Source organism: Alligator mississippiensis, chromosome 2 (genome assembly GCF_030867095.1).
Source record: "Alligator mississippiensis isolate rAllMis1 chromosome 2, rAllMis1, whole genome shotgun sequence".
In the NCBI taxonomy this organism is placed as follows: Eukaryota; Metazoa; Chordata; order Crocodylia; family Alligatoridae; genus Alligator; species Alligator mississippiensis.
The window spans coordinates 169,848,104-169,874,288 of NC_081825.1; the positions used below are offsets into that span (position 1 = coordinate 169,848,104).

The window sequence follows — 26,185 nt, forward strand, 5'->3', positions numbered from 1 at the left end:
GATGCCTGGGGTGCAGCAAATTACAAAGCAAATTGGAGAGTGGACAGATAAATCTGTAGTCTACCCTTGATTGGACAGTTCAGAACCATCAGGAAAAGACTGTGATAGAACCTACCACAAAGTCAGAAAGTGCCCTTTGGAGGTTAAAAGAAGTATCAACCCTCAAATGAGCTTCTTCCCTGTTAGCAGACACTAGTCAAACACTCATCAGACTCTGGCTACTCATACTTTGACATTATCCAAATTATGGGCCAGAACTTATTGCACTGGGTAAGATTCCTGCCCCAGAGAGATCAGACTGGCAGAAAGGGGAGCAAGAGGTTGCTATGAGGAAGTAATAAGATGATCCTGGTCAGCATGATAGACTGTGGCCAGAGATGTGGGGCAGAAAACGGAAATTTTTCCGTGGGAAATTTTCCATTTCTAAAAATTCATTGTTTCATAAAATTCATTAGTAACAATGAATGGATGCCAATACAATATTAGGCAAGCTTGGCAGTTTCAAAGTTGTAATTCATGTTTTTCAGGTGATTATCCCTAGGAAATGTGTGAGAAAGTACACGTTTTATTGATTTGTAAACAGGAGGGTAAATTCACTTACATTATAATCCAAACCAAAAGTCAAGTTATGAATTCACCTAATTGGCTCTGCAGGCCAAATCAAAACCAAAGCACAGCATATCATGCACAGTTCTTTGAGTGTACTAAAATTAGTGTGCCTTCAGTTTTTTTCTTAAATTTAAACAAACAACGTAAGGGAAGTACATGCTATTCTGCATTGTCTTTACAGTTTTACAAGTATTCTAATAAAAGTAATTTCTTTCTACATAAAGCTTTGAATTTGTTTGAATATAACATTTAAACCACATTAAGTGTGCTATATTTAATTCTTTTCCTAATCAAATATTTCAGTCCAAATGTTTGTGGCTATTGGGACATAAAATTAACATGGGGTACTTTTTTAGTGTTGTTAACTAAATAGAAGTCAAATAAACATGCTAAATCAGATCACGCTCTATTTGGGGCATTGGAAAATTTTCTGGAAAACCCACATCTCTGGCTGTGGCATCCGTATGCTGGCTGCTGAACATTCGAGTTTGGTATAGACGTCATAGCAAGAGGAACAGTCTAAAGGAGGGAACTGAGAGACTAAAGTCACGTTTCAGATGTTTATGAGATGCTTTCTTCCAAAGGGCAGTTTGGGGGAAAACATGAAGTTTGCTGGCTTGCATATCTAACAAGCCAGGGATGAAGTTTGGCCTGACAGAGTGGTTGGAGACAGGTGCGGACCTCTCAATACTGAGAGGCAGGCAGGGATGTGCTGTGAAAGGTCTTTCAAGTGAAGAGCAGCAGCTGATGGTTCTTGCAATATAAGCAGCAGCCAGCAGAGGGTTTAACTTAACTCCCAGGGAGACAAAGCAATTTTCATGGCAGCTGCTGTGAATTTCACAATTTTCAAAGCACAAACTGCAGGATTCGCAGGCATTTCCCAGCAGCCCCACCCCTCACCACTGACTGGCAGAGAGGCAGATACTGTACAATTTAATAGCAAATTCTGCTGAAAGTAAATTATATAATTTATCATATTATAAATCTAAATATTAATTTAAATCTAAATTTAAATCATATAAATATAAATGAATATATAATATACATTGTAATTTATATCATCATAATTGATTATATGTAGCATTCTAGAAAACAGTTTAGAAATACTAATTAATGCTAACCTGAATAGAAACACTCACTTTACTCACTAGTGCCTTCACTTAGTCTATGTCACTAGCAGACAGTAACTCAACCGTATGATCTCTAGCTGCAATGACTGTCATGTTGTCTCTGTATTGCAGTAAGCACCGGGGCATTCGAAAACAGAGTACTATATGAATAAGCAGAGTTTTTTAGATTGATTTAATGGGAAATTGCAGTCATTGCAATATTTCCTGGCAATCCTGGACAATGCTGTTTTTTTTGCACATCCACAAAAATCACAAAACCACAAATTAAGCAGACCCACAGTGATGCAATCAATGCAACAGGATAGTAAAGCTATCTTTGGTATGCCTTGTATTTTTTTTAGGATGGTCTGAACAAGGCAGACTTTTCTCTCCTGTTGCATCAAAATGCATAACAACCCCCCTGTCCACAGTGAGGTCTCATGAGATATGGGAGCATCCTGCCAGCCATATTTCTGGAATGTCCATCCCAGCTTCCTCCGTTTCTCTGATACATGAGCCCTCAAGATTTTGAGACCATCTAACCTGCAACAGAAGGCACAAGGGCAGCACAGAGCAGCTTTAAAACTAGCATGGGTAATAACAGGCTGCCCACCTAATTATGTACCAAGGATTGCTGGGGGGTTTGTGCTGCAAGTTCATAGTATTTTTCACCTGTACTTCCTAAGATATGCCCAGCAGGCTGCAAACATGCCTTCCATTACAGCATAGGTGCTCTCTTGTGGAAGGAGACAAGGCAGTACTTTCATGACCCATCAATGCTAGACTAATCAGCACGAAGAATTCAAATGTGCACAAAACAGAGGCAACTCCTCTGATCACAATCTATAAAAAGATACTACCTTCCCCCCACTTTCTTGGCGCACTCACATATATACATCCATTCAGCTGCGCCTGCTTTTTAGTTGCACAGGTCAATGCTCTTGCTTTCATACCTAAATGGTTTGCTATCTGGGTCAGTATCTTTGAATCCCATTTCTTCTAGCTTGCAGCGCCTGTAGAGTTCATAGTGCCGTGTGTGCGTCTGCTCTCTCAAGTCCTCCATGTTCACACGGATCAGCATCTCCCGCAGCTTCACAAAGTCACAGTGGTTTTCATTTTCAACTACCAAGAGGAAAATATAAATAAATAAAATGGCCTGGCCTGGTCACAATGGGAAAATAAAATCAATGGGAAAACTAAATTCAGTGGGTTTCTTTCACTCCTTTTTCTAAAGAGAGGCCCCAAGTAACTTAGCTCCAAAGCTATGAAATTACTTTTAGTACACGAAGAGCCCTGCTGATATCAGATGCTTACAGACTTCAAAGGAGGCATGTACTGCTGTGCCTTACTAAGATGGGGTCTCAAACATTTAAAACAGGAACCAATAGGATGCTCATCAAGGCCTTTAGTTTTATTTGCTTTATCACCAGGGATCCTCATTTTCCATTTAAAAAAAAAAAATGCAAATTCCCAGATTTAAAAAAAAACAGGCAAATTATCTGACTATTCGACCCCCCCCATCTGCATTTTTCTGCGATTAAAATGAAATGCTATACAGTATATACATACATACACACACTGGTAGGCTTTCAATTTGCTCAAAAATTGTAAATATATCAATAAAACATTGTATTCAACTGATACATGTGTGTGTGTATGTGTGTACAATGTTGTTTTCTCTCTCTCTCTAGAAAATAATATATGACAGGTCTATATTCTAGGTCTATTTCTATATAGATATATATAGAAAACAACATTCTCCAGGTATCAGTTGAATACAATGTTTTATTGATATATTTACAATTTTTAAGCAAATTGGAAGCCTACCAGTGCCTCAATCACTATAATCAAATCAATTCTAAATACCTATACATTTTGGTGTTATATTTTGGGGTTTTTTATCATGGAAAGTAAAAGCTCCCCCTGCCCCCTTTGCTCACCAGGACATGGGTTCAGCTGCAGCTCTCTCCCCTGACTCTTTGTGGTGCTGAGTAGCCCTGTTATGCCAGTGCTCTGCCCATGCCATTACCCCTCACTCCCAACCCACAGCCCACCAACCCCTGCTGGTGCCCCTCATAGCCCTGATATGCTGGTGCGCAACCCTGCTGGTGCCCTTCACTCCGCACCCACAGCCCCCCATACCTCTGCCAGTGCTCCTCACTCACCACCCACAGCCTCCCCCAGCTGTCACTCACCACCCACAACCCCTCCACGCTTTTCCCCCAGCCCTGCTGGTGCCCCTAATTTGCCACCTACAGCTGTCCCCCAACCACTGCAAGGGCCTGGAGGGAGCAGGAGCAGGGACCCCATCCACAACCCCAACACCCCTACTGGTGCTCCTCACTCCCTACCTGCAGCCCCCCTGTGGCCCCCAGCTGCCATGGCTATGGGCCCAGATCCACGGCCCTGTGCAGCAGTGCCTGAACTCCAGCTGCCACCCATAGGAGGCGGCAGCAGTTGCTGCAATGAAGCAGAACCCAGCTTCCCCTCCTCCACGGGTGGCCCAGCCTGTGTGGGGGTTGGGGGGAAGAGTAGATGTGGTCTGCCTGATGTGGGCTTGGGCTCCCCCACCTTACTGTCCTACCCTGGGGACTTTCACAGCCCAGCGGGCAGGACCCAGCATGGCAAGTCAGAGCAGAACAGAACCAGGCAGGGAAGTCTGGTGCCATTGCCGGGCATCTGGTGCCACCATGGCGAGGCACCTCCTGCCCTCTCAGCAGCAACAAGGGGTACAACTCTGCACTGCTCTCTCTGCTACTGCTGGGTGGGCAGGAGGTGCCTTGCCATGGCAGTGCAGGGCGTGGTGATGGCACCAAGCTTCCCCACCCATCTCTGCCCTGCCATGTCGGGTCTCACCCACCATGCAGGGGACCCTGAGCCTGCAGCCCACACTCACCCCTGCCCTGTGTACAAACCTGGGGGGCACATGCTCCCCGTGGCCTCCCCAGGAGTGCACACAGCAGCAGGGAATCAGCTCCCTGCTGCCCCCAGGACAAACCACCCATGATGCTGTTCTGCTCCCCACCTGGGCCCTGCAGCCACACATTTGGCCCCAGGCCTTAGGCCCCACCCCAGCTGGACAGCAGCCTCAGACCTGCCCAACTGCCTCCCTCCCTCCCTATGGGGGCCTCAATCCCACCCCCACACTAGACTTACTCGCAGAAAGCTGCTCTCCAGGCTGCTTGGCAGCCATGTGCATGTGTTACATGCACAGATGCACATGGTGCCCCCTGCCTGATTGCCCTTCTCCTGCTCCCCCCAGGCTCTTGCAGGTTAGACCTCTGCCAGCCTGCAAAGGCAAACCTGCCATTTCCCATGTTTCTTTCCTTAAATTGAGAAAATCCAGGCTTTACTGTTTTTCCATGGCAAATGGAAAACCCGGATCTCTGTTTATCACTGTTCTCCCAAATCTCTCCCCCATGCAAAGATGTAAAAAGCTGTATTTCAACAAGGAGCTTTGGACTCTTCTTCTCCAGGAGTGAATTACAGGTCCTAGCTTTGCTGGCATCTATGTTCCATGCTGAATTTTCAAATGCAATAAGAGACAAATTTCACTGTCACATGCACACAGGGTTTTCAGCGGCTTCAAACAAGAGCTAACACATCTGAAGGGGAGGAAGAGGGATGGTATTTGTCATTTTATTGATACTCTGTAAGGCTTTAAAGGTGAAATCAGCTCCCTTTTGAGTGGACAGCATAAAAATAACCAGGGTCTTTTTCCTTCTAACTTGACATACCCTGCACAACACCCCAAGGATACTGCCTGGCCTTTGCCATCTTGTTGCCAATTTTCACTTCTTCAGTGCTGCCAACAACTGCAAATGGAAGGTGGACCTAAAAACAAAACACAAAACAACACACACAAGAAGTTAGGGATTTCCTCTGCTGCTTTGCCAAGAAGGAAACACTCATTATTCCTTAAGACAACTATAATGACTTTCAGTTACTGAAATGCCTCTGCACTGGATGCTCTGGATTAGAGGTATGCTCTCTGACTTCATAGAGAGGTGTCTTTACATTGCAGATGACTGCTTTTCTCGTAAACCATCTCTCTTGCTTTTTGTTATAACATGGATATTATATTTAAGGCTCCATGCACTTTGAGCTTCAAAGCCGTTGTATCTGTTTTCATAACAAACATAATATATCTCCCTTGCTTCACATGGGACAGGCTGCCAAAGAAACACTTAGCCCTGCAAATATGAGTAACTGCTGTTTGTGCATACGTATTTGCTGCACTGATGGGAAGTTCATCACAATGTCTGTGTCCTTTGCAGGAGTCTAGTTAACAGACCGGAACATTAAATCAAGCAAAAAGTAAAGCTAAGAGAAAGGCAATTAAAACACAGGAATGTGCTACAGCTAGAAGCTTCGGATCTTTCTGTCAAAGGGTTGGATTACAAGCTAAGGTGCAACCGAAAGCAAGGGACTGTGAGTAAACAGCAACTCTCACACCACCAAATAAGTCATTTCCCACTTCCTACAGATTACTACTACAAACACATGCATGGGAATCTGGTGCTGGCCTGCACAGTCAAACCATGATGCTCTGTGACCAGCTATGCTGTGCTAATCAGTGAGAAAGCACATTTGTATGGGAGAAGACCCTGAGCTATGGCTCTGCTTCCTCCTAAGCAGCTCCCCATAGAAGATGCTAGAAAGCAAGGGGCTAAAAAAGCAAAAAAATTCACCAAAGAGGGATTTCGTATCAGTCCAGAGAGATGCAAGGTCTTGCAATGCCAGATATGCTGTAAAAGGCATAATCCCTGCCAAGAGGAAGCCTGGCCTGAGTGGTTGGCTGCCTCAGGAAAGCTCGGCCAGATGGTGTTTTTGCTATGTCAGTGCTATTCTAATGGGTTTCTGTGTACCAAAGGGTGAGTCTAGACCTATAATTATAGGTTTCTTATCGGCATCTGAAGTAGTGAGCTTCAGCCCCAGAGGTTCACATCTATAGACACACCCCCTTCCCCCCTTTACTCGATTCCAAGGTGAGGCTCCCCCCCCCCCCCCGCCACACACATTTAAATTGAGTACGGGGTGGCAGGGGAGAGACTGGGGACATTGGCGGCTATCATGGGAAGGCAACGATTTTCAGCAAGTGAGCAACTTTGAACAGGATGCTCAACTCTGAGCCCATTGGCCTCATCACTGTATACTTCTACCTCCCATCCTCTCTTTTCCTGGAGCTGGCATGTCTAAGAAAAGGGAAACCCAAATGTTTATCACTGGAAAGGTCACACTCAGTAGGAAAAAAGAAATTCAGAATTTTGAAACCCTTGCTTTACTAATTCCTCCAGACCAATGTTTCAGGGGGCTTCTTGCCTTTTGGCACCTTCTGAGAATTCTGGGAACACAGATCTCAAGCCAGGAACTGCCAACATGCCAGACAATTGCTCTGCCTTCTGTGTCACTTGATAAAACTCTGTTCGCTCGTAACTTAGTTTCTAGGGGTGCAGCATGCCCTCCCCTAATGATAGGAAAGAAAAGAAAAAAAAAGAAACTTACACTCATTGTAGCATTTATCTCCGCCACAGTTTCTTCATCTGTTGGGAACTGATAGATTTGAACTCCATTGCTGACAAGTTCACTCATGATTTTACTCTTGAATTTATGCAATTCGTTTTTTGCAATTGTATCAGCTTTGGCTATTATAGGAATAATGTTCACCTGCAACAAAAAGAACAGTCATGTTACTCCACCAGTGGCTTTGTAAAAGGATATCTATTTTAGATAGCAGTAAGCAGCAAAGCACTCATTTCCTTCAGACCTGTAATAGGCTTAACTCCTCCAGGTTTCACCTTCAGAACATAGCCTAGAATTGATTTACCCCCATACAGCCCTACAGCTACAGACCTACCATAGATCTACCATGAGAGAAAGCAACATTACCATTAAGTGCACAAGGTGTAGGGATTGGCACAGAGATGAACTGATCCTCATAACTTTGGACTAAGGCAAAAAAAACTCCCAAACCACTGGGCCTTCCCCATTGGAAAGGTTTCCGTTTTACATAAGTTGCTTACAATTCTGGCACCTTGTTTGGCTGACTTCAACTATACACAAACACAAACTGGATACACAGCCAAGTTCTCAGTGGAGCTTCACTGATTCATGCCGGCTGAGGACCTCAGTGTCCCAATGAATGCAGAGTACTGTGCCTGTCCACTGCTTTGCTGTGAAGCAGGAGCATTTTACAAAGAATCTGTCTGTCCTTACTTGCTAAGAGCATGTTTATATTACCTCTGTGTCATGCCTTTAGTCTGAAGTAATTCTTAGTCCATCTTGGGGATGCTTACTGGCACATACTTAGGATTTCTCGGTCGAGGCTACATTACCTAGTTGCTAGGACTTGGTATATGAAGTGGGGAGGACGCCAGTGGGTGGGACACTGTTTTGAATGCATAAAATATTCCACAATTTGCTCTGGTGTCCAGGGTCTACAAGAGAGCCTTTAACAGGTTCCCTGATGGAAGTCTGGGGAAAGGTTCATGCTTTTAAGACAACATGCAGAACTTTACCAAAACTGAACTCTGTAAATTGACACTAGTCTTAGCTTTTTCCCCAGACAAGGATTAGTAGTTGTCCCAGAGATATCCTATGAAAGGAATTAGTTTCTGTAATATAAGAGGGTTTTCAAGTAGTGGAGTTAAAATTTTTATGTGGGTCAGTAGTAACATCTTCCTTACTAGCAGTATTTGTGCTATCCTAAAGCTGATCAAGTAGAAGGCAGCCTATCACTATCAAGATTAAGCTTTGCAGTATAATGTTTAATGAAGTAACCCCTCTCCCTAGAGAGACCTGTCCACCTATGGCTGTGGTGGGCTAGGTAGGCCAAACTCATGGAAGGAAGGGAATGAGGAGAAATAGCCAGTAATCTAGAGCAGTGCTTCTCAAACTATCTGATGTGGTAGATCAGCAATTTTTTTTCCAGTGGGCCAGGGACCGGTGCCTGGATCAGCCGGTGGCAGCAACTGCGTGTAACCTGGAGTGTTGGAACATACGACCTGTGGCGCTATGACATATCAATGTTATGCTTCTGAAAATATATTTCTTTCTTTCCTGGCAACCCGCTGCAGACTGGTGGCTTGTGGACTGGCACTGGTCCACGGACCACCACTTTGAGAAGCACTGATCTAGAGCAGGGCTCTTCAACTAGCAGGGGTTAGGGCTGAGACCTCTATGCACAGGCAGGCACTAGTCCAGCTGCAGCCCAGGCACTGCTAGGCTGGCAGAGCTGCAGCAGCACAAAAAGATGGAAGCAGGCAGAGCAGGGGAGTACAGACGGCCCATGTCACCCATGTAGCATCTAGCCAGGCAGACCAGTGGCCTGCCAGGTACATAGCTAACCCAGCATGCAAGTCCCAGCTGTCTGGAAGTTGGACAGCCCTGATCTAGAAGGAGAGGCAGGACTTCTCCACAGCCTCTGCTGCATTCAGGAACACCACTGTGATCCATGTCCTTCCCAATTCATGCCTGCCTGTGCACAGAAGTCTCAGACTGCCTTCTACTTGTTCAGCTTTAGGATAGCACAAATGTTGCTAATAAGGAAGATGTTACTACTGACCCACATAAAGATTTTAACTCCACTACTTGAAAATCCTATTATATTACATAAACTAATTCCTTTCATAGGATGTCTCTGGAACAGCTACTAATCCTTGTCTGGGGAAAAAGCTAAGACTAGTGTCAATTTACAGAGTTCAGTTTTGGTAAAGCTCTGCATGTTGTCTTAAAAGCATGAACCTTTCCCCAGACTTCCATCAGGGAACCTGTTAGAAGATCTCTTGTAGACCCTGGACACCAAAGTGGATTGTAGAATGTTTTAGCATTCAAACAGTGCCCCATGCTTTTACTCAGAATACAAGGAGCTGTCAGAGCCACGGGGTGAGTTCATTTCACTACTCACTAGTGCAAACAAATCACTAATTGTAGTTGAAAATTTAGAATATGCTGGACATAGTGATTAAAAAATTAACAAACAAACAAAAAATCCCAGAAGAACCCCATCCGATTTAAATTTTGTTTTACATCTGTAGTTTTTGGTGCTTTTCTTAACTGGTTCCTTCTCTTTTCTTTTTCTAACTGGCTGATATCTGTAGCATATGTTGCTTTATATCAGATCTTGTCCTTTTTTACTAACCAGTAATACTAATATATGCATTTGTTTAAAGTTTTAACACACAGTGGGTGTGTTTACATGAGAGGCTACATCCGAAGAGCTATGGCAATGTAGCTCATCACTACAGCAACATAGCGTCAGCGGGCACTAACTGTGATGCTGCCGCTACTGCACAGTAGCTTATTGCTACTGTACAGCAGGGTCAAAAACTATCCATGTGCTGCTGGGACTGCACAGTACCAGTAGGTACTGTGTATTCAAGGACATGTATAGATGCTCTCAGAAATTACATCCTCCACTATTGAAACCTGTTTAGAAAGCCATTGGGACAGTTGAAGTCAATCTGATAAGCAAAAGCACAACATCCTGTGAAGTGTTATACATATTAATACATGATGCATTAAGTACAACCAAAGAAGACTTAACAGTAGAGATATTAAAGATAGCAAAGCGTAAAAATAAGTTTTACACACATGCAAACATACAAATACCCCCACAGACAGTCATAAGCTACTATATCAAACTTATAAGCATAGTTGCAGTGTTCCACTAAATAAAACTTAAAAAGAGATCAACTTGTTACATAAATTCATAAAACACAGTTGACGGTCAGAATACTGAGGATTTGGATAGCCAAAGATGCACTGTCTATTTAGGTTTTCAATTTATATTTAGGTTTCACTTGTTTGTTGTTTAGAAAGTATAATAGTCACCGATTTCTATTTCTTAGATTTTTTTAGTCATGATTTGTGGCAAACCACATTTGGACAAACACTGAAACTGAGTTAACATGCATAAGAACAACATTTTGAAAAATTTTTTTAAATAAAAAGGTTACCCCAAATGTGCTAATTGATAAGGGAAATGGGTATATTTTGATAAAACATGTTTTCCAATTTAAAACTAACTTATTTCATAAGGTTGCTAATTGACATGGTAGTGACTCAGATCTTCAATATTTCATAACTAGTAGCTTCATGCGTCTCAGATGCAAAGAAGAAACAAGTTTTCCTGCTTTTTCAACTCTCCACCAGTTTCTCAAATTGGATTATTGCGCTAGCCGTTGAACTGATTCAATGGTGCTCAGCCTTTTTCCTTAGTAAGTTAGATATACAGCCCAGGGACAGACTGGGCACTGCCTCCAGCTGGTGGCTCTGATGGAGAGCACCTCCATCTGGCCTGGGGGAGGGAGGCATGGCCCAGCTCCGGGAAGGGGGCATGGGAATTTGAGTGGGGCAGGGGCAGGGTGGTGGTATTAAATGATCACTGCTCCCTTGCTTCTAAAATTCCCTGGAGAACCCTATGGGCCAGATGTAATGGTTCTGCAGACCAGACCAGAGGTTGAGCACCCCTGAAACAGTTTAACATGTGGAAAAAGATGACTAACATTCTCTTTACCTAAAGAGGAGGCTAATGCTACCATAAAACCAGAATTCTGTGGTTTTGGCTTCTTTTAAAAAAAGAAAAAACAAAAAAAGCACTTTTGTAGCAAAAACATACTACTTGAATTTCAGGGGGTGTATGTTAATTTCATTTTTTTTAAATAGTCACATTAATATGCTTAATAGTTAAACATACATTAATGTGCTTAACAGTTAAGGCCTTAAGTATATGGCATCAACTTCAAATTTTTAAAAGAAATTATTTTAAAAGAAAATCAGATTTAAGTATTTTTAAAGGCTTTTGATAAAGTTCTACTTGGTAGTTTAACTTACCTTTTTGTATCCACCCTGCCAAACCGCAGTGCTGATATATTTGGTAGGCAAAGATCTTTGCCCCACTGTTTCAAGTGGCCTGGGGTAGGGATCTATAATTTATTTAGCTTTTACTATAGAAAAGCTAAGCATTTGTATGAGTTAAGGATGCTCTTTCCACATTTCTATTTCACACACAGAAGTTGAAGTATTCTGGCAGATTTGTGTGTGTTACAGACCAGCAGCTTCCCAGGATAAACTTGAACATGAGCTTCCCTCTCCCATCCAAGAGCTAAATCTGCTCCCTCCCCTCCCCTACTCTCCCCCAACATATCCCCTGGTTGCTTCATCACTCAGTAAAGATATTGGCTGCACTACAGAACTGTGGCTTAGCAGTGTCAAAGAAATGTTTGGGCCAATATAATACCCTTGTGGATTTGGTGAGAACAGGGGAATGTTTGGGACCAATTTTGAACACTATCAGCTCGAAATTAAATTGTTGTGTCTGCTATCCTGAATGGCCTGGCTCTAGCACTACCATTCATGAGGTTGCTACAGGACAACACTGGTCACACTGGCAGCTTACAGAAGTGCATGTGGGGGGGACCCAGAAAAACAGTGTTTTACCTTAAGCTCAACGCACCCCTGCACAAAGCACAGCACATGCCCAGAAGAGGTATCACGTTAGCTTGACCTGGCTTGCCCAACGTTTGTACAGATCATGTGTTTCAGCAGGGCTTTTTGCCACTTTTATTTTATAGCTCACTGAATCAGCTTTAGATACAAGTACCAAAAAACCCCTGCTGAAGTGCCTGATCTCTACAGAGACTGGGGAGCCGGGTCAAACTAATGCGCTTCCTTTCCTGGTAAAGTGCTGTTTTGTTTTCTTTTTCCGTGTCTGTCAGCAGCCATTATTTTATGGATGGATGAATCAGTTTAAAAAAAAAAAATGAAAAAAAGAACCCAGATCATATCCAGCTGGGAGCTGTTGGAGATTCACTAAATTTTAACCTGCTTGTGCTGCCTACAGAGCTTTAACACAAACAAAATTATTTCTCTAACACTCTAGCAAGGTCTTTAAATGAAAGGACAACAGGAGAGCAGTTCAACATTGTAATAGGGGTAGTAAGTACCTTACTGTCAAGCTTCTTCATGGTGACCAGGTCTAGAGATTTCAGTGAATGTCCTGTTGGTGCAATGAAGTACAAGCAAGCATGAATCCTCGTGTCATGGTAGTTGAACAGGGAACGCTTGATCTTCAGCTCTTCCTGCAGGTAGGCTTCAAACTGGGCATCAATATATTCTACAATGGGTTTATAGCTGGAAAAAAATTGGAAGACTGGGTACTATGCGAAGTGGGGCATTCATCACAAAGTACGATACATCCTAATTCATGGGCATTCAGGAAGTCTCAGTCCTTCTTCTGTATTTCTGATTTTAATGCCCCTCCACCCATTTGTCCATTCTCCATGGAAGGGCTTGTGGCACCCTGCTGCACACTGCTCATTCCCTTTCGAATGACTGGGGGTTCCAACATGGCACCGGGCAGGGATCCTGGGCTTTTAAGAACATGTAAGCCACAGTAGTCTGCTATCCTAGGCACCACCACATTTTATTGACAACTTGTGCCATTGAATGTTCCACTTCCTGCATGTGAGAGACTAGATCAGGGGTGGGCAATTACTTGGGCCCAGGGGCCACACACAAGAGTTTTGATGAATTGTGGCAGACCAGGTCAGCACCTCCCTCCCCGGAACAACTCACCAAAACTCCCTATGTGGAATGGGGGTGCAGGAAGGTGGAGCAGTATTTGGGAGTGGAAGTGGGACAGGTGGATGAGGCCAGGATCAGGAGGCAGGGCTGTGGGGCAGTGACAACTCTGGGGAGCAGAGCTGCGATGTGCTCCCTATGTAAGGAGTGACCTAGAAACCTCTACTCAGAGATGATAAGAAGAAGAGAATGCTATGTGAAGAATGCCCATCTGCAATGATAAGGAGGAGACAGTCTTGGATAAAGGGGGCTTGAAGGAAAAAGAAGAAACAAGGAACTGGGTTAGAGGGCTCATTAAAATACTAAAAATCACACCCCTAGGTGGGGAAGAAGTATGCTAATGAAACATATGTATGTAAATGAGATACATGGCTAAAACACAGGTAGAGAGACATGCTCAGTAAAGAACTTCTTGCATCGCTCACTTATAACCAATCATTAAACAAGCACGCTTGTGAAGGCTTGAAAACTCCTGTATAAAAGATGCTTAGAAATAGTGATCTGGTGTGCTTGTTACGTGAATTATTCCGCTTGCACCTTTTATTGCTAGCAATAAACCTTCTTTGTACTTTCACCCCTGGTATCTTTATTGCCCTTTGCATACCGGGCACGATCCCAGACTTGAGCTGGGGCACAACAGTTTTTGGCACCCCAGATGGGACCGCCTTAGATAAGGCTTTGCCCGGACTAACTGACGACCAGCCAACCGCTCCTCCGGAATGAATGTCAGGCGCGACCCAGGACCTCTTTTCCTGGTAAGACTTTTGCTTCAGGGGGAGCTGGATCGCTGAGGCGGCAGTAGCCTAACGTTGCAACGCCATAGAGTGAAAGTACCAGTAACAGGCACTTGGGTGAGAGGGTAGAAAGGGCATGAGGCCTACTGTCAGTACGCCTACCTGGGATTATCTCTGTAAGTATTCTGTCTGATCCGAGTCCAAGACCAGTGATTTTTCCCCTGTGAGGATGAGGACTAAGAACAGATCCCTGGATCCCAGGTAAGTCGGACGGTCAGAACCGGGAAGGCAGCCCTGAGATGGGTACCATTAACAGTAAGGTTGGGGAATGTACCCCCCTCTCTTGCGTATTGGGACATTGGGCAGAGTTCGGTGGAGATCCTATGACTAAGAAGAAAGCTAAATTCTTCTGTGAAACTGCGTGGCCATGCTATAAGCTAGATGATCAAGAACATTGGCCTCCGGAGGGAAGTGTTAATTATAACACCATCTTACAATTGATTTTGTTCTGCCGGCAGAATGGTAAATGGGAGGAATTGATGTATGCACAAGCGTTTATGTCTCTCTGTAGGGATAGAAAGGTTTTGGATAAATGTGGATTGGGGGAGGGGGTTGGGATCTGTAAGGTGGCAGTGGCTCGACCAACTGAAAATCCTGTCCTGGAATGTCCGGAGCCGGAGGTTCCACTCCCTTTGCCACCTCCACCTTATCCTCCTCCTCTCCCCACTCCTCCTCCTCATTCGTCTGATTCCTCGTTGGCATCCGCTCTTCCTCCTTCTCCCCCCCGCCCCCCCCCCCCCCCGAGGCGGAGGTTGAGAACACTCCCCAACCCAGGGATCTGGAACAGCACCGACCATGGCCGTCAGGTGCTTGGCAATCTCCAGAACCCCCGACTTCTCCTGATATAACCCCAGGAGGTGGGTGGGGAGTACAGTTAGGAGCAGACTCCGGGGTTAAGGGAAAACATCACAGGGAATCTGATCCTGGCCGTGGGAAGGGAAATGGGGTATTTCCCCTAAGAGAACAAGTGGTACCCGGGCCACTCGAAGATGATGGTGAGCCAACCTACCATCGAACCTTTGTGCATGTTCCTTTCACTACCTCAGATTTGTATAACTGGCGGAACAATACCCCCAGCTTGAGAGAGGATCCTGAAAAGGTACGAAACCTGTTTGAAACGATTTTCAAAACCCATAACCCAACTTGGGCAGATGTTCAGTCTCTTTTAGATGTCCTGTTGACACCAGAGGAAAGGAGGATGGTAGTAAACAAAGCCCGTGAGTACATGGAAAAGGAAATTACCGCAGGGCGCCTACATGGAAATAAGGACAATCATGTCCCCACCCAGGAGCCAGATTGGAACCCAGACCAAGCTATGACCTCCATCTGTGCCTATCGAGAATATATCCTCCGAGGATTGAGAGGTGCTGTGAAAAAACCTCAGAATCTCAGTAAGGTGTATGAGGTTCGACAGGAGACTAATGAGACCCTGAGTGCCTTCTTGGAAAGAATCTACACTACTTTCAGACAATATACCCGTGAGGACCCGGAGGATGCATCAAACACTCGCATGGTAAATATGATCTTCATAGGTCAGAGTGCACTGGACATTAGGAAGAAATTGCAGAAGACAGACGGAGCAGCAGGTATGCCTATTTCCCAACTAGTAGACATTGCTTACAAAGTATTTACTAACCGAGAAAGCGTTCAGGAAAAGAAACAGGACAAGAAAGAGGAGAGAAAGATGAAAACGCAGGCAGCCCTAGTGGCGGCTCCAATCACGGGAAAACCCAGAAATGAGAGATCCAGGAGACAGCCTCAGAGGTGGGGTTCATTAGAGAAAGATCAGTGTGCCTATTGCAATCAAAAGGGACACTGGAAGTGGGAATGCACCAATTGGAAAGTAGGTGAAGGTGAAAAGAAAAGAGAGGAGAGCAGTGGACTGTTTGCTTTTGGAAGGGATTCAGATTGAAGGGGACCGGAGGCCCGGGAGGGAAAGATAACCCAGATCCCGGTGTCCCCTGACGAGCCTCTGGTTAAAATGCAACTAGGGGACAGAGATGAATTGGTAGAATTTCTCGTCGATACAGGTGCTACTCATTCCGTCCTAACTCAAAAACTGAAACCTTTAAGTAAAAAGACTGTGCCGGTGGTAGGGGTCACAGGGAAGGCAGTAACACGGCCCTTCCTACAGTCAATGGCCTGTAATCTTGGGCAGGCCGAAGTCACCCATCAATTCTTGTATATGCCAGACTGCCCCGTTCCCCTTTTAGAGAGAGACCTCCTCTGTAAACTGCAAGCTACACTGTCATTTCAGGATGGGCAAATGTTCCTAACAGTGCCGCCTGAAAAGGGGTGGCACCTGCAGGCCTGCCTTCTCGGTCTTCTCCGAGAGGAAAGTACACCGGATATTCCTCAACCCCTGCTTGATGCTGTTGTTCCATGGGTATGGGCAGGTCACCGACCCGGGAAGGCTAAAAATGCTGACCCTGTAAAGATTCAACTTTTGCCAGGGGCCCAGCCTCCACGCGTGAAACAATATCCAATGCGGATGGAAGCCAGGACAGGACTGAAGCCGTTAGTTGAACGGTTCCTGGAGTATGGCCTTCTCCGTGAGTGCACATCAGCTTTTAACACACCCATCTTGCCTGTGAAGAAGCCTAAGAGTGACGAATATCGTTTTGTTCAAGACCTGAGAGCTGTAAATAAAGTGGTCGTGAATATACACCCAGTTGTCCCCAACCCATACACCCTGCTGTCTGCCTTGAACCCAGCTCATAACTGGTTCACGGTTATTGATTTAAAAGATGCTCTCTTCTGTATACCGGTAGAGAGGCAATCTCAGGAAATATTTGCATTTGAATGGGAAGACCCAGATACTAGCATTAAGACTCAGTTTTGCTGGACTGTCTTACCCCAAGGGTTTAAAAACAGCCCAACCCTAACCGGCACTGCGTTAAGCAAGGACTTACGTAGGCTAAAACTGCCACTGTCCTGTGCCCTTCTGCAATATGTGGATGACTTGCTTTTTGTCATGACCCAAAGGTCTGATTTTTTTTGTGTGCGCTTCAGCACTAAGAATTATCCCCGTGGGTATACCGCTTCGTTGCACGGAGGAGTTCTGCTGCGCAGAGAACCCGCGTGCAGGGAAGTGTTCCCGCCACTTTGCAGCGATCTTTGCAGGGTGCATTTCCTTTGCAGCACAGAAATGCACGGTGCAAAGGTTTCCCGCTCGTCGTATGCAAATTCGTGCCCCACAATTGGCTAGTTCTAAATTATTCACACATGGCGGCTAGCGATTGGCCTGCTAGCCGTATAAGAGGCTTGAGCAGTTTCCGCCCAAGCCGAAGAGGACTCTGCATCCATCTCGTGGAGACTCTGGGTGTGTGCGGCAGGGTAATAGAAACCCTGTGTGTCGCTCAGAGGAGTTTGGCGGCCTGATCCACCGCCCACCTCTTCCCATCTTCGAACGGAGCCTGATATAAGACGTAACGACGAGTTTAATGCGCGCTTGTCCTGGACATCCAGAGTTTGTCGTGTTCTGTCTGCGTGGAGCCTTGCAACCTCCACGTGTGTTCATGTTTTTTGTTGTAACCGCAACTCAAGCAAGTTCTCAGCCTGCACCACGACCATCTCGGTGTAAGTAAAATAATCTTAAAATCAACTGTTACGTGTCTGTGCCGAATTCTAGCTCAGCGCCCGCCCTCTCCGACCCGGCCTGCCCGGGCTGCTGGCTACAGCCCGCGTGCAGAGCGACAAAAGCGACCCGGGGTCAGACCCGGCGCGCACACTTTTAACAGCCACCACTGAAGCAAGTTGCCTGGAAGGAACAATCTGCCTCCTTAATTTTCTGGGACAAGAAGGATACCAGGTGTCCAAAAGTAAGATGCAACCAATGTCCCAGAAGGTAACATATTTGGGATTTGAACTACAGCCTGGTCAGAGAGCCCTGCTGCCTGAAAGAAAAGAAGCTATATGCCGGCTAGCAACCCCAAAAACAAAGAAGCAAATACGGGGCTTCTTAGGTACAGTAGGTTTTTGCAGGATTTGGATTCCAAATTTTGGGGTTATTGCAAAACCTCTGTATGGAGCTACACAAGGTGATGAAAAGGTGCTCGAATGGACTGAAGAGTGTGAGCAAGCATTCTGCCAGTTAAAGCAGGCTCTTATTGAAGCACCCGCCTTAGGACTACCGGACATGAGTAAGCCTTTTTCCCTTTTTGTGCATGACCAAAGGGGGGTGGCCGTTGGAGTATTAACACAAAAATTAGGTAGCTGGCAACAACCAGTGGCATATTTTTCTAAGGAATTAGACCTTGTGTCATCCGGATGGCCTGCTTGTCTCCGGGCCGTTGCTGCCACCTGTCTGCTAATACAAGAAGCTGAAAAGTTAACCCTAGGCCATGAAATGACTGTATATGTGCCTCACGTAGTGCTTACAGTCCTGGAGCAGAAAGGAGGGAACTGGTTAACCCCGGGACAAATGGCTCGATATCAGGCCATCCTCCTCGATAAGCCTGAAATAAAATTGGCCATTTCTCGCACTGTAAATCCAGCAACACTGTTGCCATCTATGGCTGACACACCAGATCTTGTACACGATTGCCTGCAAACATTGGAAGCTGTTTACTCCTCAAGACCAAACCTGAGAGACCGACCCCTTGACAATGCTGAACTGGAATTCTACACGGATGGTAGCTCGAGTATGGAGAATGGAATTCGAAAATCCGGATACGCTATCGTGACTACACAGAATGTAATAGAAGCAGGACCTTTAAACCCATCTGTTTCAGCTCAAAAGGCTGAACTCATTGCTATGACTCGGGCTTTGCAATTGGCGGCTAACAAAACTGTCAAGATTTATACTGATTCTAAATATGTTTTCCTTCTTTTACATGCTCACGGAGCGCTGTGGAAAGAGCGGGGTCTACTTGATGCTAAAGGAGCAAGCATTAAGCATAGCAAGCAAATAAAAGCTCTCCTCAAGGCAGTCTGGGAACCGAAGGAGGTAGCAGTAATGCATTGTAAGGCATATCAGAAAGGGAACGACCCCTCCACAAAAGGTAATTGATTTGCTGATGCTACGGCAAAGAGAGCAGCTAAAAGACCTCAGACAGACTTGCTGCCCGAAGTAAGTAATCTGTTACCTCTCCTCCCAGACCTATACCAGCCTGTGACACCACAGTATGGGGAAAAAGACAAACAATTAATAAAAGAGTTTCAAGCAAAAAAGGGGGAGCACGGATGGCTAGTAGCAAAGGATGGCCGCATTATCATCCCAGCTGCCTGGGTTCATGCAGTAGTAAAGAGCGCTCATCATGGCACCCACTACGGACCCAGGGCCCTGGTAAAATGGATCAGTCACTATGTAACTGGAGTGGGATTAAAAGAGGCTGCCAAGAAGGTATCAGAAACATGTGAGGTCTGCCAGAGAAATAACTCAAAAGGAGGGAGAAAAGAAACTCCAGGACATCAGAGAATAGGTAATGGGCCAGGAGAAGAATGGCAGGTGGATTTTACCGAGTTGCCCCGGCAACAAGGGATGAGATATCTCCTTGTCTTTGTGGACACTTTCTCTAATTGGGTTGAGTGCTTCCCATGTCGGACTGCCCAAGCCCGAGAGGTGGTCAAGGCGCTCCTACGAGAAATCATACCTCGCTTCGGACTTCCAAAAGGAATAAGGTCAGACAATGGCCCACATTTCATTGCGCAAATTAATCAGAAGGTTTCCGAGTTCCTGGGAATCAGCTGGCATTTACACACCCCTTGGCGACCCCAGTCCAGTGGAAAGGTAGAACGTATGAATCAGACCTTAAAAAGACACCTTGCAAAGATTTGCCAAGAAGCTCGACTCAAATGGCCAGAGGCCCTACCCTTGGCCCTGTTACAAGTAAGGGTCACACCACATTCTAAATTGGGATTAAGCCCATTTGAGATAATGTATGGTAAGCCTTACCCACTGAGTCTGCCCATGGGTACTGAACAACAGTTACATGTTTTAGGAGAGGGAATGATTAGAGAATATGTATGGTCCTTGGTTTCTGTTTTGTCTTCCATCCATCAGCAGGTACGGGACGTGCTGCAGTCACAGGATCAGTCTCCTGCCCCGGAGAACCGACTATTACCCGGGAGTTACGCCCTTGTGAAAGACTGGAACGAGGAACCACTTCAAGCCAAATGGAAGGGTCCATATAGGGTACTCCTGACAACCCCGACGGCAGCAAAGCTCGAGGGAATCAAGACTTGGATACATTCCAGTTGCCTAAAGCCGGTGGCTGGACCAGAACAAGAAGGAACCCCTGCAGACTCCGGGACTGGAGGCAGAGAACAGTGGAAGGTGGAACCAATAAGAGACTTAAAATTCCTATTCAGAAGAAAGGAACTTTAAATAATTTGTCAATTTTTGGTCAAGTTTTACAGCCCTTATCATGAAATTGGTCAAGGTTTTATTGTGGGGTGTCCTGATCTGTCCACTCCTTCTCATAAGAGGGGATAACCTCTTACAACAAAAATTTGACCCTCAGGAAAATGTCTGGATTTATCTGGCCCGGGAAATTTTAAATAGAACGGACTTCTGCTTAGCGGGAGGGATCAATGCTCACCTGGTTTTTACTTCATGCTTAAATCGCAGTATCAACCCCTTTGAAAATTTTACAAAATTATACTATGCTGAAAGATATAGATAAGGAAAGTACATATCAGGATATATATAATTGGGGGACTATTGTAAAAGATAAAAGCAGAAACATGTTCTCCTTATGGGTTCAGGCAACAGCTAATGCTTCCGAATGTTTCCTAATGGTTAATTGTACTGGTAATTGCCTTAAATTGAACCAAGGTAAAAATGTCCTCTGTAATGAGACCAGTCAAATATCCTATGCTGTTTTATAAGAATCATGGTTTGTTGCTGTATCCAATGCTTACCTGTTTTTATATCTATCTTCAGGCCTAAGGTAAATCAAATGATTTTACAAACAAAGAAAGCTGATGATACTAGATTTGTGTTAAACCAAATTGAATGGAGCAATTATAATAATAATTAAAAATGCTCCAAAGGGGGGAAATGTAAGGAGTGACCTAGAAACCTCTACTCGGAGACGATAAGAAGAAGAGAATGCTATGTGAAGAATGCCCATCTGCAATGATAAGGAGGAGACAGTCTTGGATAAAGGGGGCTTGAAGGAAAAAGAAGAAACAAGGAACTGGGTTAGAGGGCTCATTAAAATACTAAAAATCACACCCCTAGGTGGGGAAGAAGTATGCTAAAGAAACACATATGTATGTAAATGAGATACATGGCTAAAACACAGGTATAGAGACATGCTCAGTAAAGAACTTCTTGCGTCACTCACTTATAACCAATCATTAAACAAGCACGCTTGCGAAGGCTTGAAAACTCCTGTATAAAAGATGCTTAGAAATAGTGATCTGGTGTGCTTGTTACGTGAATTATTCTGCTTGCACCTTTTATTGCTAGCAATAAACCTTCTTTGTACTTCCACCCCGGTATCGTTAGTGGCCTTTGCATACCGGGCACGATCCCAGACTTGAGCTGGGGCACAACACCTACATGCCCCTGCTCTATGGCAGAGTGTAGGGTGCATGTGTAGGAAGAAGGGCACATACTGGGGACACACACACACACAACACAACACACACGTCACCTGAATGCTAGGTCCCGGGAGCCTGCCAGCAGTGAGGGGAGGGGGGCAGAGAGCATGTGAAGCAGAGCTCCCCCAGGTGGTGCAGTTCATGGCTGCCCCTGTGGCACCCCGCACTGCACTCCAACCTACTCCCACAGGCCTTGCCCTAGCCAGCATGAACCGCTTCCTAGGTGCATGGAGTGGGTGGAAGGAAGCCGGGAAGTGGAGCAGGAGCCCCACACTGAAGCTTCCTCTGTACCCAGGGAGACACTGCAAGAACAGGAGGGGGAGCTGCTGCTGGAGGCAAGGGGAGCTGAGCAGCATCTAGGTGGCTGGCCCAAACTGGTGCCAGTGGGAGCAGGCTGGAGTGCGGCACAGCCTGCCCCAGGTGAGTTTTGGCCCCATGTGGAGCACCCATAGGGACAGCCACAGGTTGGATCCAATCAACTGGCAGCTGCCCCCACCCGGGGTCTGGATTCAGTCAGTTGGCAAGCTGGATCTGGCCCACAGGCCGCATTTTGCCCACCCCTAGACTAGATGCATCTGAAGTAAAAAGATGCCATTAATACATAACCCAGCTGCCCACACATCCTCTGCATTGTTTTAAAAAGGAAAGATATTTACAAAGGGATGGCAGTTTCCCAGGAATTTACAGGAGCAAAACTAGGCAAACCCCCAAAACCAAACAAATAAAAACAACAATAAAAATTTTTCAGGGTTTTATTCCCCCCCACTGCAGAAATGCTGTTACGGTACAACGTGACCCAATCTGATGCTCCTGAAAGAGCGCTTCATGAGCCAGCTCTGCAGAGAGTTTTGTTTAAATCACTTTCCATGCCCCTCAATGCAGGCCTGTTACTAGTAAGGCACAATGGGTACTAGCAGCATGTTGTGTTTTGCTGGCCTCCACAAGTACTAGATTTTTCAGCACTAACCATGGTGTCCACAAGACAAGTTTCTCCTACAGCTATGTTATTGCTTGAAAATAAAGTAGGACCCTGGGGCCAAAGTCTCTGGTGTTGTTTCAATAAAATGATGCCCATTTACACCAGCTATGAAGCCTGCCTCAACCAATATCTCTACCTGCTCAAATCCTGTTCCCTTGTTATCTATAGCCTTGACTCTAAAAGCATGTGCATTTATAGGAATTCCTAAGCATTCTACTTTATGGTCACATTATGGGGCTCCTGAGGGATTGAGGCAAGCAGAGATCACTTAGGGTATTTTTGCAGACTAACAATGCAGAAGTGCATGTTCCTTTTAAAGCTCTTTTGCCAACTAGCCTGCCGGGCTCCTAGAGGGGCCAGGAATACAGAGGTAGAGTCCACTACCAAGTTCCCCATTAGAGCCCCATTGAGGACATCTATCAACAGCAAGGTGAGGTAAGCTACTCACCCTGTCACTGCCGGTTCTGGATTCGGCCTGTGGGCACAGACAAGTTTGACACCCCTGATCCAGTAAGTTAAAACATAGGAACGCTAAAATTTGGTTGCTATCCTGCCATACCTCCTTCAGCCTCTGGAGCAAGAAATCAATCTGGGGGGCAAGGGGAACCCCAAAGACTGAGCTATTACTGGCACAGACTTAACCGACAATCTCCATGACAACCACTGTCAGGCAAGAGGAGGACTAACAGGCATTTTCAGGTCCTCCACTCCCTTTGGACCAGGTTATTAGAAATGTGCTGTGCATTGAAGTTCAGAGCAGGGGAAACACTTCTAGACCCTGACTCCAGATGACAGTATAGCTGTTCAATAGCTGCATCCAGTAGCTCAAGTTTGGATATACTGAACACCAAGTTCTTCTTGGCTTTACCTACAGGGTGTAGATTAGGGCAGAACATGACCCGAGCGATATATTTTTCACATGCAGAAGTGCACTGTGATGGAGATCCAAAAAGCTAAGAGAAAAACAGGCATAGAAAAAATCTTGCTTTACAGATCCTTGATACAGTCTAGTCTCCATCCCCCTGGAAAGCCCTGCCTGATCTGACACAGATGATTCAAGGAGAACAAAAGCACACTGCAAGAGCATCTGAAACAGCCTACCTTAGTGTGACATGGAAGAAGACACATGCACAAAAGAGTCATCAAAATGGGCTGGAAGTCTGATCTGGAAGTAGAGATAGCCCCCAGATGCCATAGTCATTGGTGACAAATCTGCAGTTGTGCTAACACAATTGGAATAATGGTTTTCATAGCTTCTGCTATACCATGTGCCTGCCTTTGTATTGCAACTTTGGAATAAAAAATCTGAGGGACTCCTGGAACAATGCTGTCAGTTCTTGTTGTCTGCTGAATACACTGGATGCAAAGTAACCCAGCAATAACAAGCAGCACAGTGTTCACATTGTGAACACCTTCTCCTTTTCAAACATGCTCTCAAGCTCTAAGGAAGGCAGATAGTATTGATTCAAGCTCAGAGCTACTAGGGATGTGGGTTTTCCAGAAAATTTGTAATTGAAAATTTTTCCGGAAAATTTTCCAATGACCTAAATAGAGCGTGATCTGATTTAGCATGTTTATTTGACTTATATTTAGTAAACAAAACTAAACAAGTACCCTCATGTTAATTTTATGTCCCAATAGCCACAACTTTTTGAACTTAAAATAGTTGATTAGGAAAAAAATTAAATACAGCATACTTAATGTGGTTTAAATGTTATATTCAAACAAATTCAAAGCTTTATGTGGAAAGAAATTATTTTTATTGGCATACTTGTAAAAATGTAACAATACACAATACCATATACTTCCCTTTACACTGCTTGTTTAAATTTCAGGAAGAAAACCCAAAGGCACTAAAAACTGTTAACACACTAATTTTAGCATGCCCAAAGAACAGCGGATGATATGCCATGGTTGTCTACTCATCTACTTCAACAGAGTTTAACTCTCTTCCACTGAGGTCCTTGCGGCACCTCCAGTTTCACTGTCACTAGCTGTAGAATCACTTGCACTACACACTAGTGCCATTTCAGAATCAGATTGAGGCAAATCTGATTCAGAACTACTTGAACCACATTCTCTTTTCTTAAAGGATGGTTTTACCAAATAGTCTATGGGCAAGGGCAACTTATCATCACATTGCTGCTTCTTCACTAATTTTGCTTCTGGAAAATCAGTCAGAAGCACAAGATTCTGAGAAATAGAAACAAGCTTAGCAGTGCGTTCATTTGCTAATCTATTCCTCTTTTTTTTGTCATGACTGAGCTGAAAGCCTTCCAGCAAGAAGCTGCTGTTGGTGGAATGCTTGGGATCCTTAGAGCAATCCTGGACAACAGTCGGGTGTTACAGTATCCCTTCCACCATGGGAGAGGAGACATATTCTCTGCTACCCGCCAAATGATGTCTTTACTCGAAAGTTTTTTTTTTCTTGTGTGTGGCCCTCGGCAATGTCTATCAACATGGCTATTTCGTCAATGTTGAGGACATTCTTAGCTACTTCCATAATTGTATCAAGAGCAGTAGATAATTCATCTTCTGATAAATGTCGTCCTCAGTGCTGAGGATCCAAAAGGTTTGCTGCCAGATTAAATGGATGAGAGCAAAACTCAGATCTCTTAGTAAAGTTATTTTACTTCTTTTTTGGATAGAGGTGAAGGCAGCAAAAGCTCAATTAGATTTTCATTCAGTTGTCTGACTATCTCTGGAATATTTGAAAGGCTTGGTGCATCTCCTTCAAGTTTCTTGATAGCCACTGAAACTGGTAGTAGCAAATTGAATGTTCCTTGAACTCGAACCCAGAATACGTGGTTGTTGAGAATCTGCTTCTGACTTTTCACAGGAATAATCTGGGATACTGCGTTATCTATTGAAGCACACTGCAAACCGTTATTTGTACGTAGCAAACTACATAAACACTTTGTAGCCGAGCCCCATCTAGTTTCTCCTGGCAATAAATGTGCACCTTCCTTCCCCTGCTTCTCTTTCTGTAATTTCTTCAAAGTCTGATTAGCAACATGATGGTTGTTGAATACCTTCACAGTCGCTTTGCAGTTTTCCAATATTGCCTTCACTGTATTCACACTATGTCCTTTGCCAGAAGATTCAACCCATGAGCAAGACAGACAATACTATTAAATGAGGATACTTTGCCTTTTTTGAAAAAATTATTAAGGATCACATTTGTGGGAGTCCAGCCAGAAAAATAATGATGAAGGGCAACCAGCATGGATTCACAGCAGGTAGATCCTACCTGACTAACCTCGTTTCTTTTACGACCAGGTCACAAAATGCTTAGACGTAGGAGCCGAGGTATATGCCATTTACTTCGATTTTAAGAAAGCCTTTGATATGGTATCACATCCTATTCTCATAAATAAACTGAGCAGCTGTGATGTAGATGATTACACAGTCAGGTGGGTGGCAAATTGGCTTAGGGGTCGCACCCAGAGTGTGGTGGTGGCTGGGTCAGTTTCAACCTGGAAAGATGTAGGCAGTGGAGTCTCGCAGGGTTTGGTCCTTGGACCAGTGCTATTCAATGTCTTCATCGGTGACTTGGATGA

At 44.8% G+C, this 26,185-nt stretch overlaps 1 protein-coding gene across 1 annotated transcript in view; it reads right to left on the reverse strand.

The window, feature by feature from the left end:
- LOC102562771 (septin-11) overlaps positions 1 to 26,185 on the reverse strand; it is a 112,441-nt gene that overhangs the window by 16,022 nt on the left and 70,234 nt on the right. Inside the window, exons 4-7 of the mRNA XM_014595765.3 lie at positions 12,665 to 12,851; positions 7,224 to 7,385; positions 5,456 to 5,552; positions 2,672 to 2,840 (exon numbers count right to left, since the gene is read on the reverse strand). Coding sequence (XP_014451251.1) covers positions 2,672 to 2,840; positions 5,456 to 5,552; positions 7,224 to 7,385; positions 12,665 to 12,851 — 615 coding nt within the window. The remainder of the gene's footprint in view (positions 1 to 2,671; positions 2,841 to 5,455; positions 5,553 to 7,223; positions 7,386 to 12,664; positions 12,852 to 26,185) is intronic.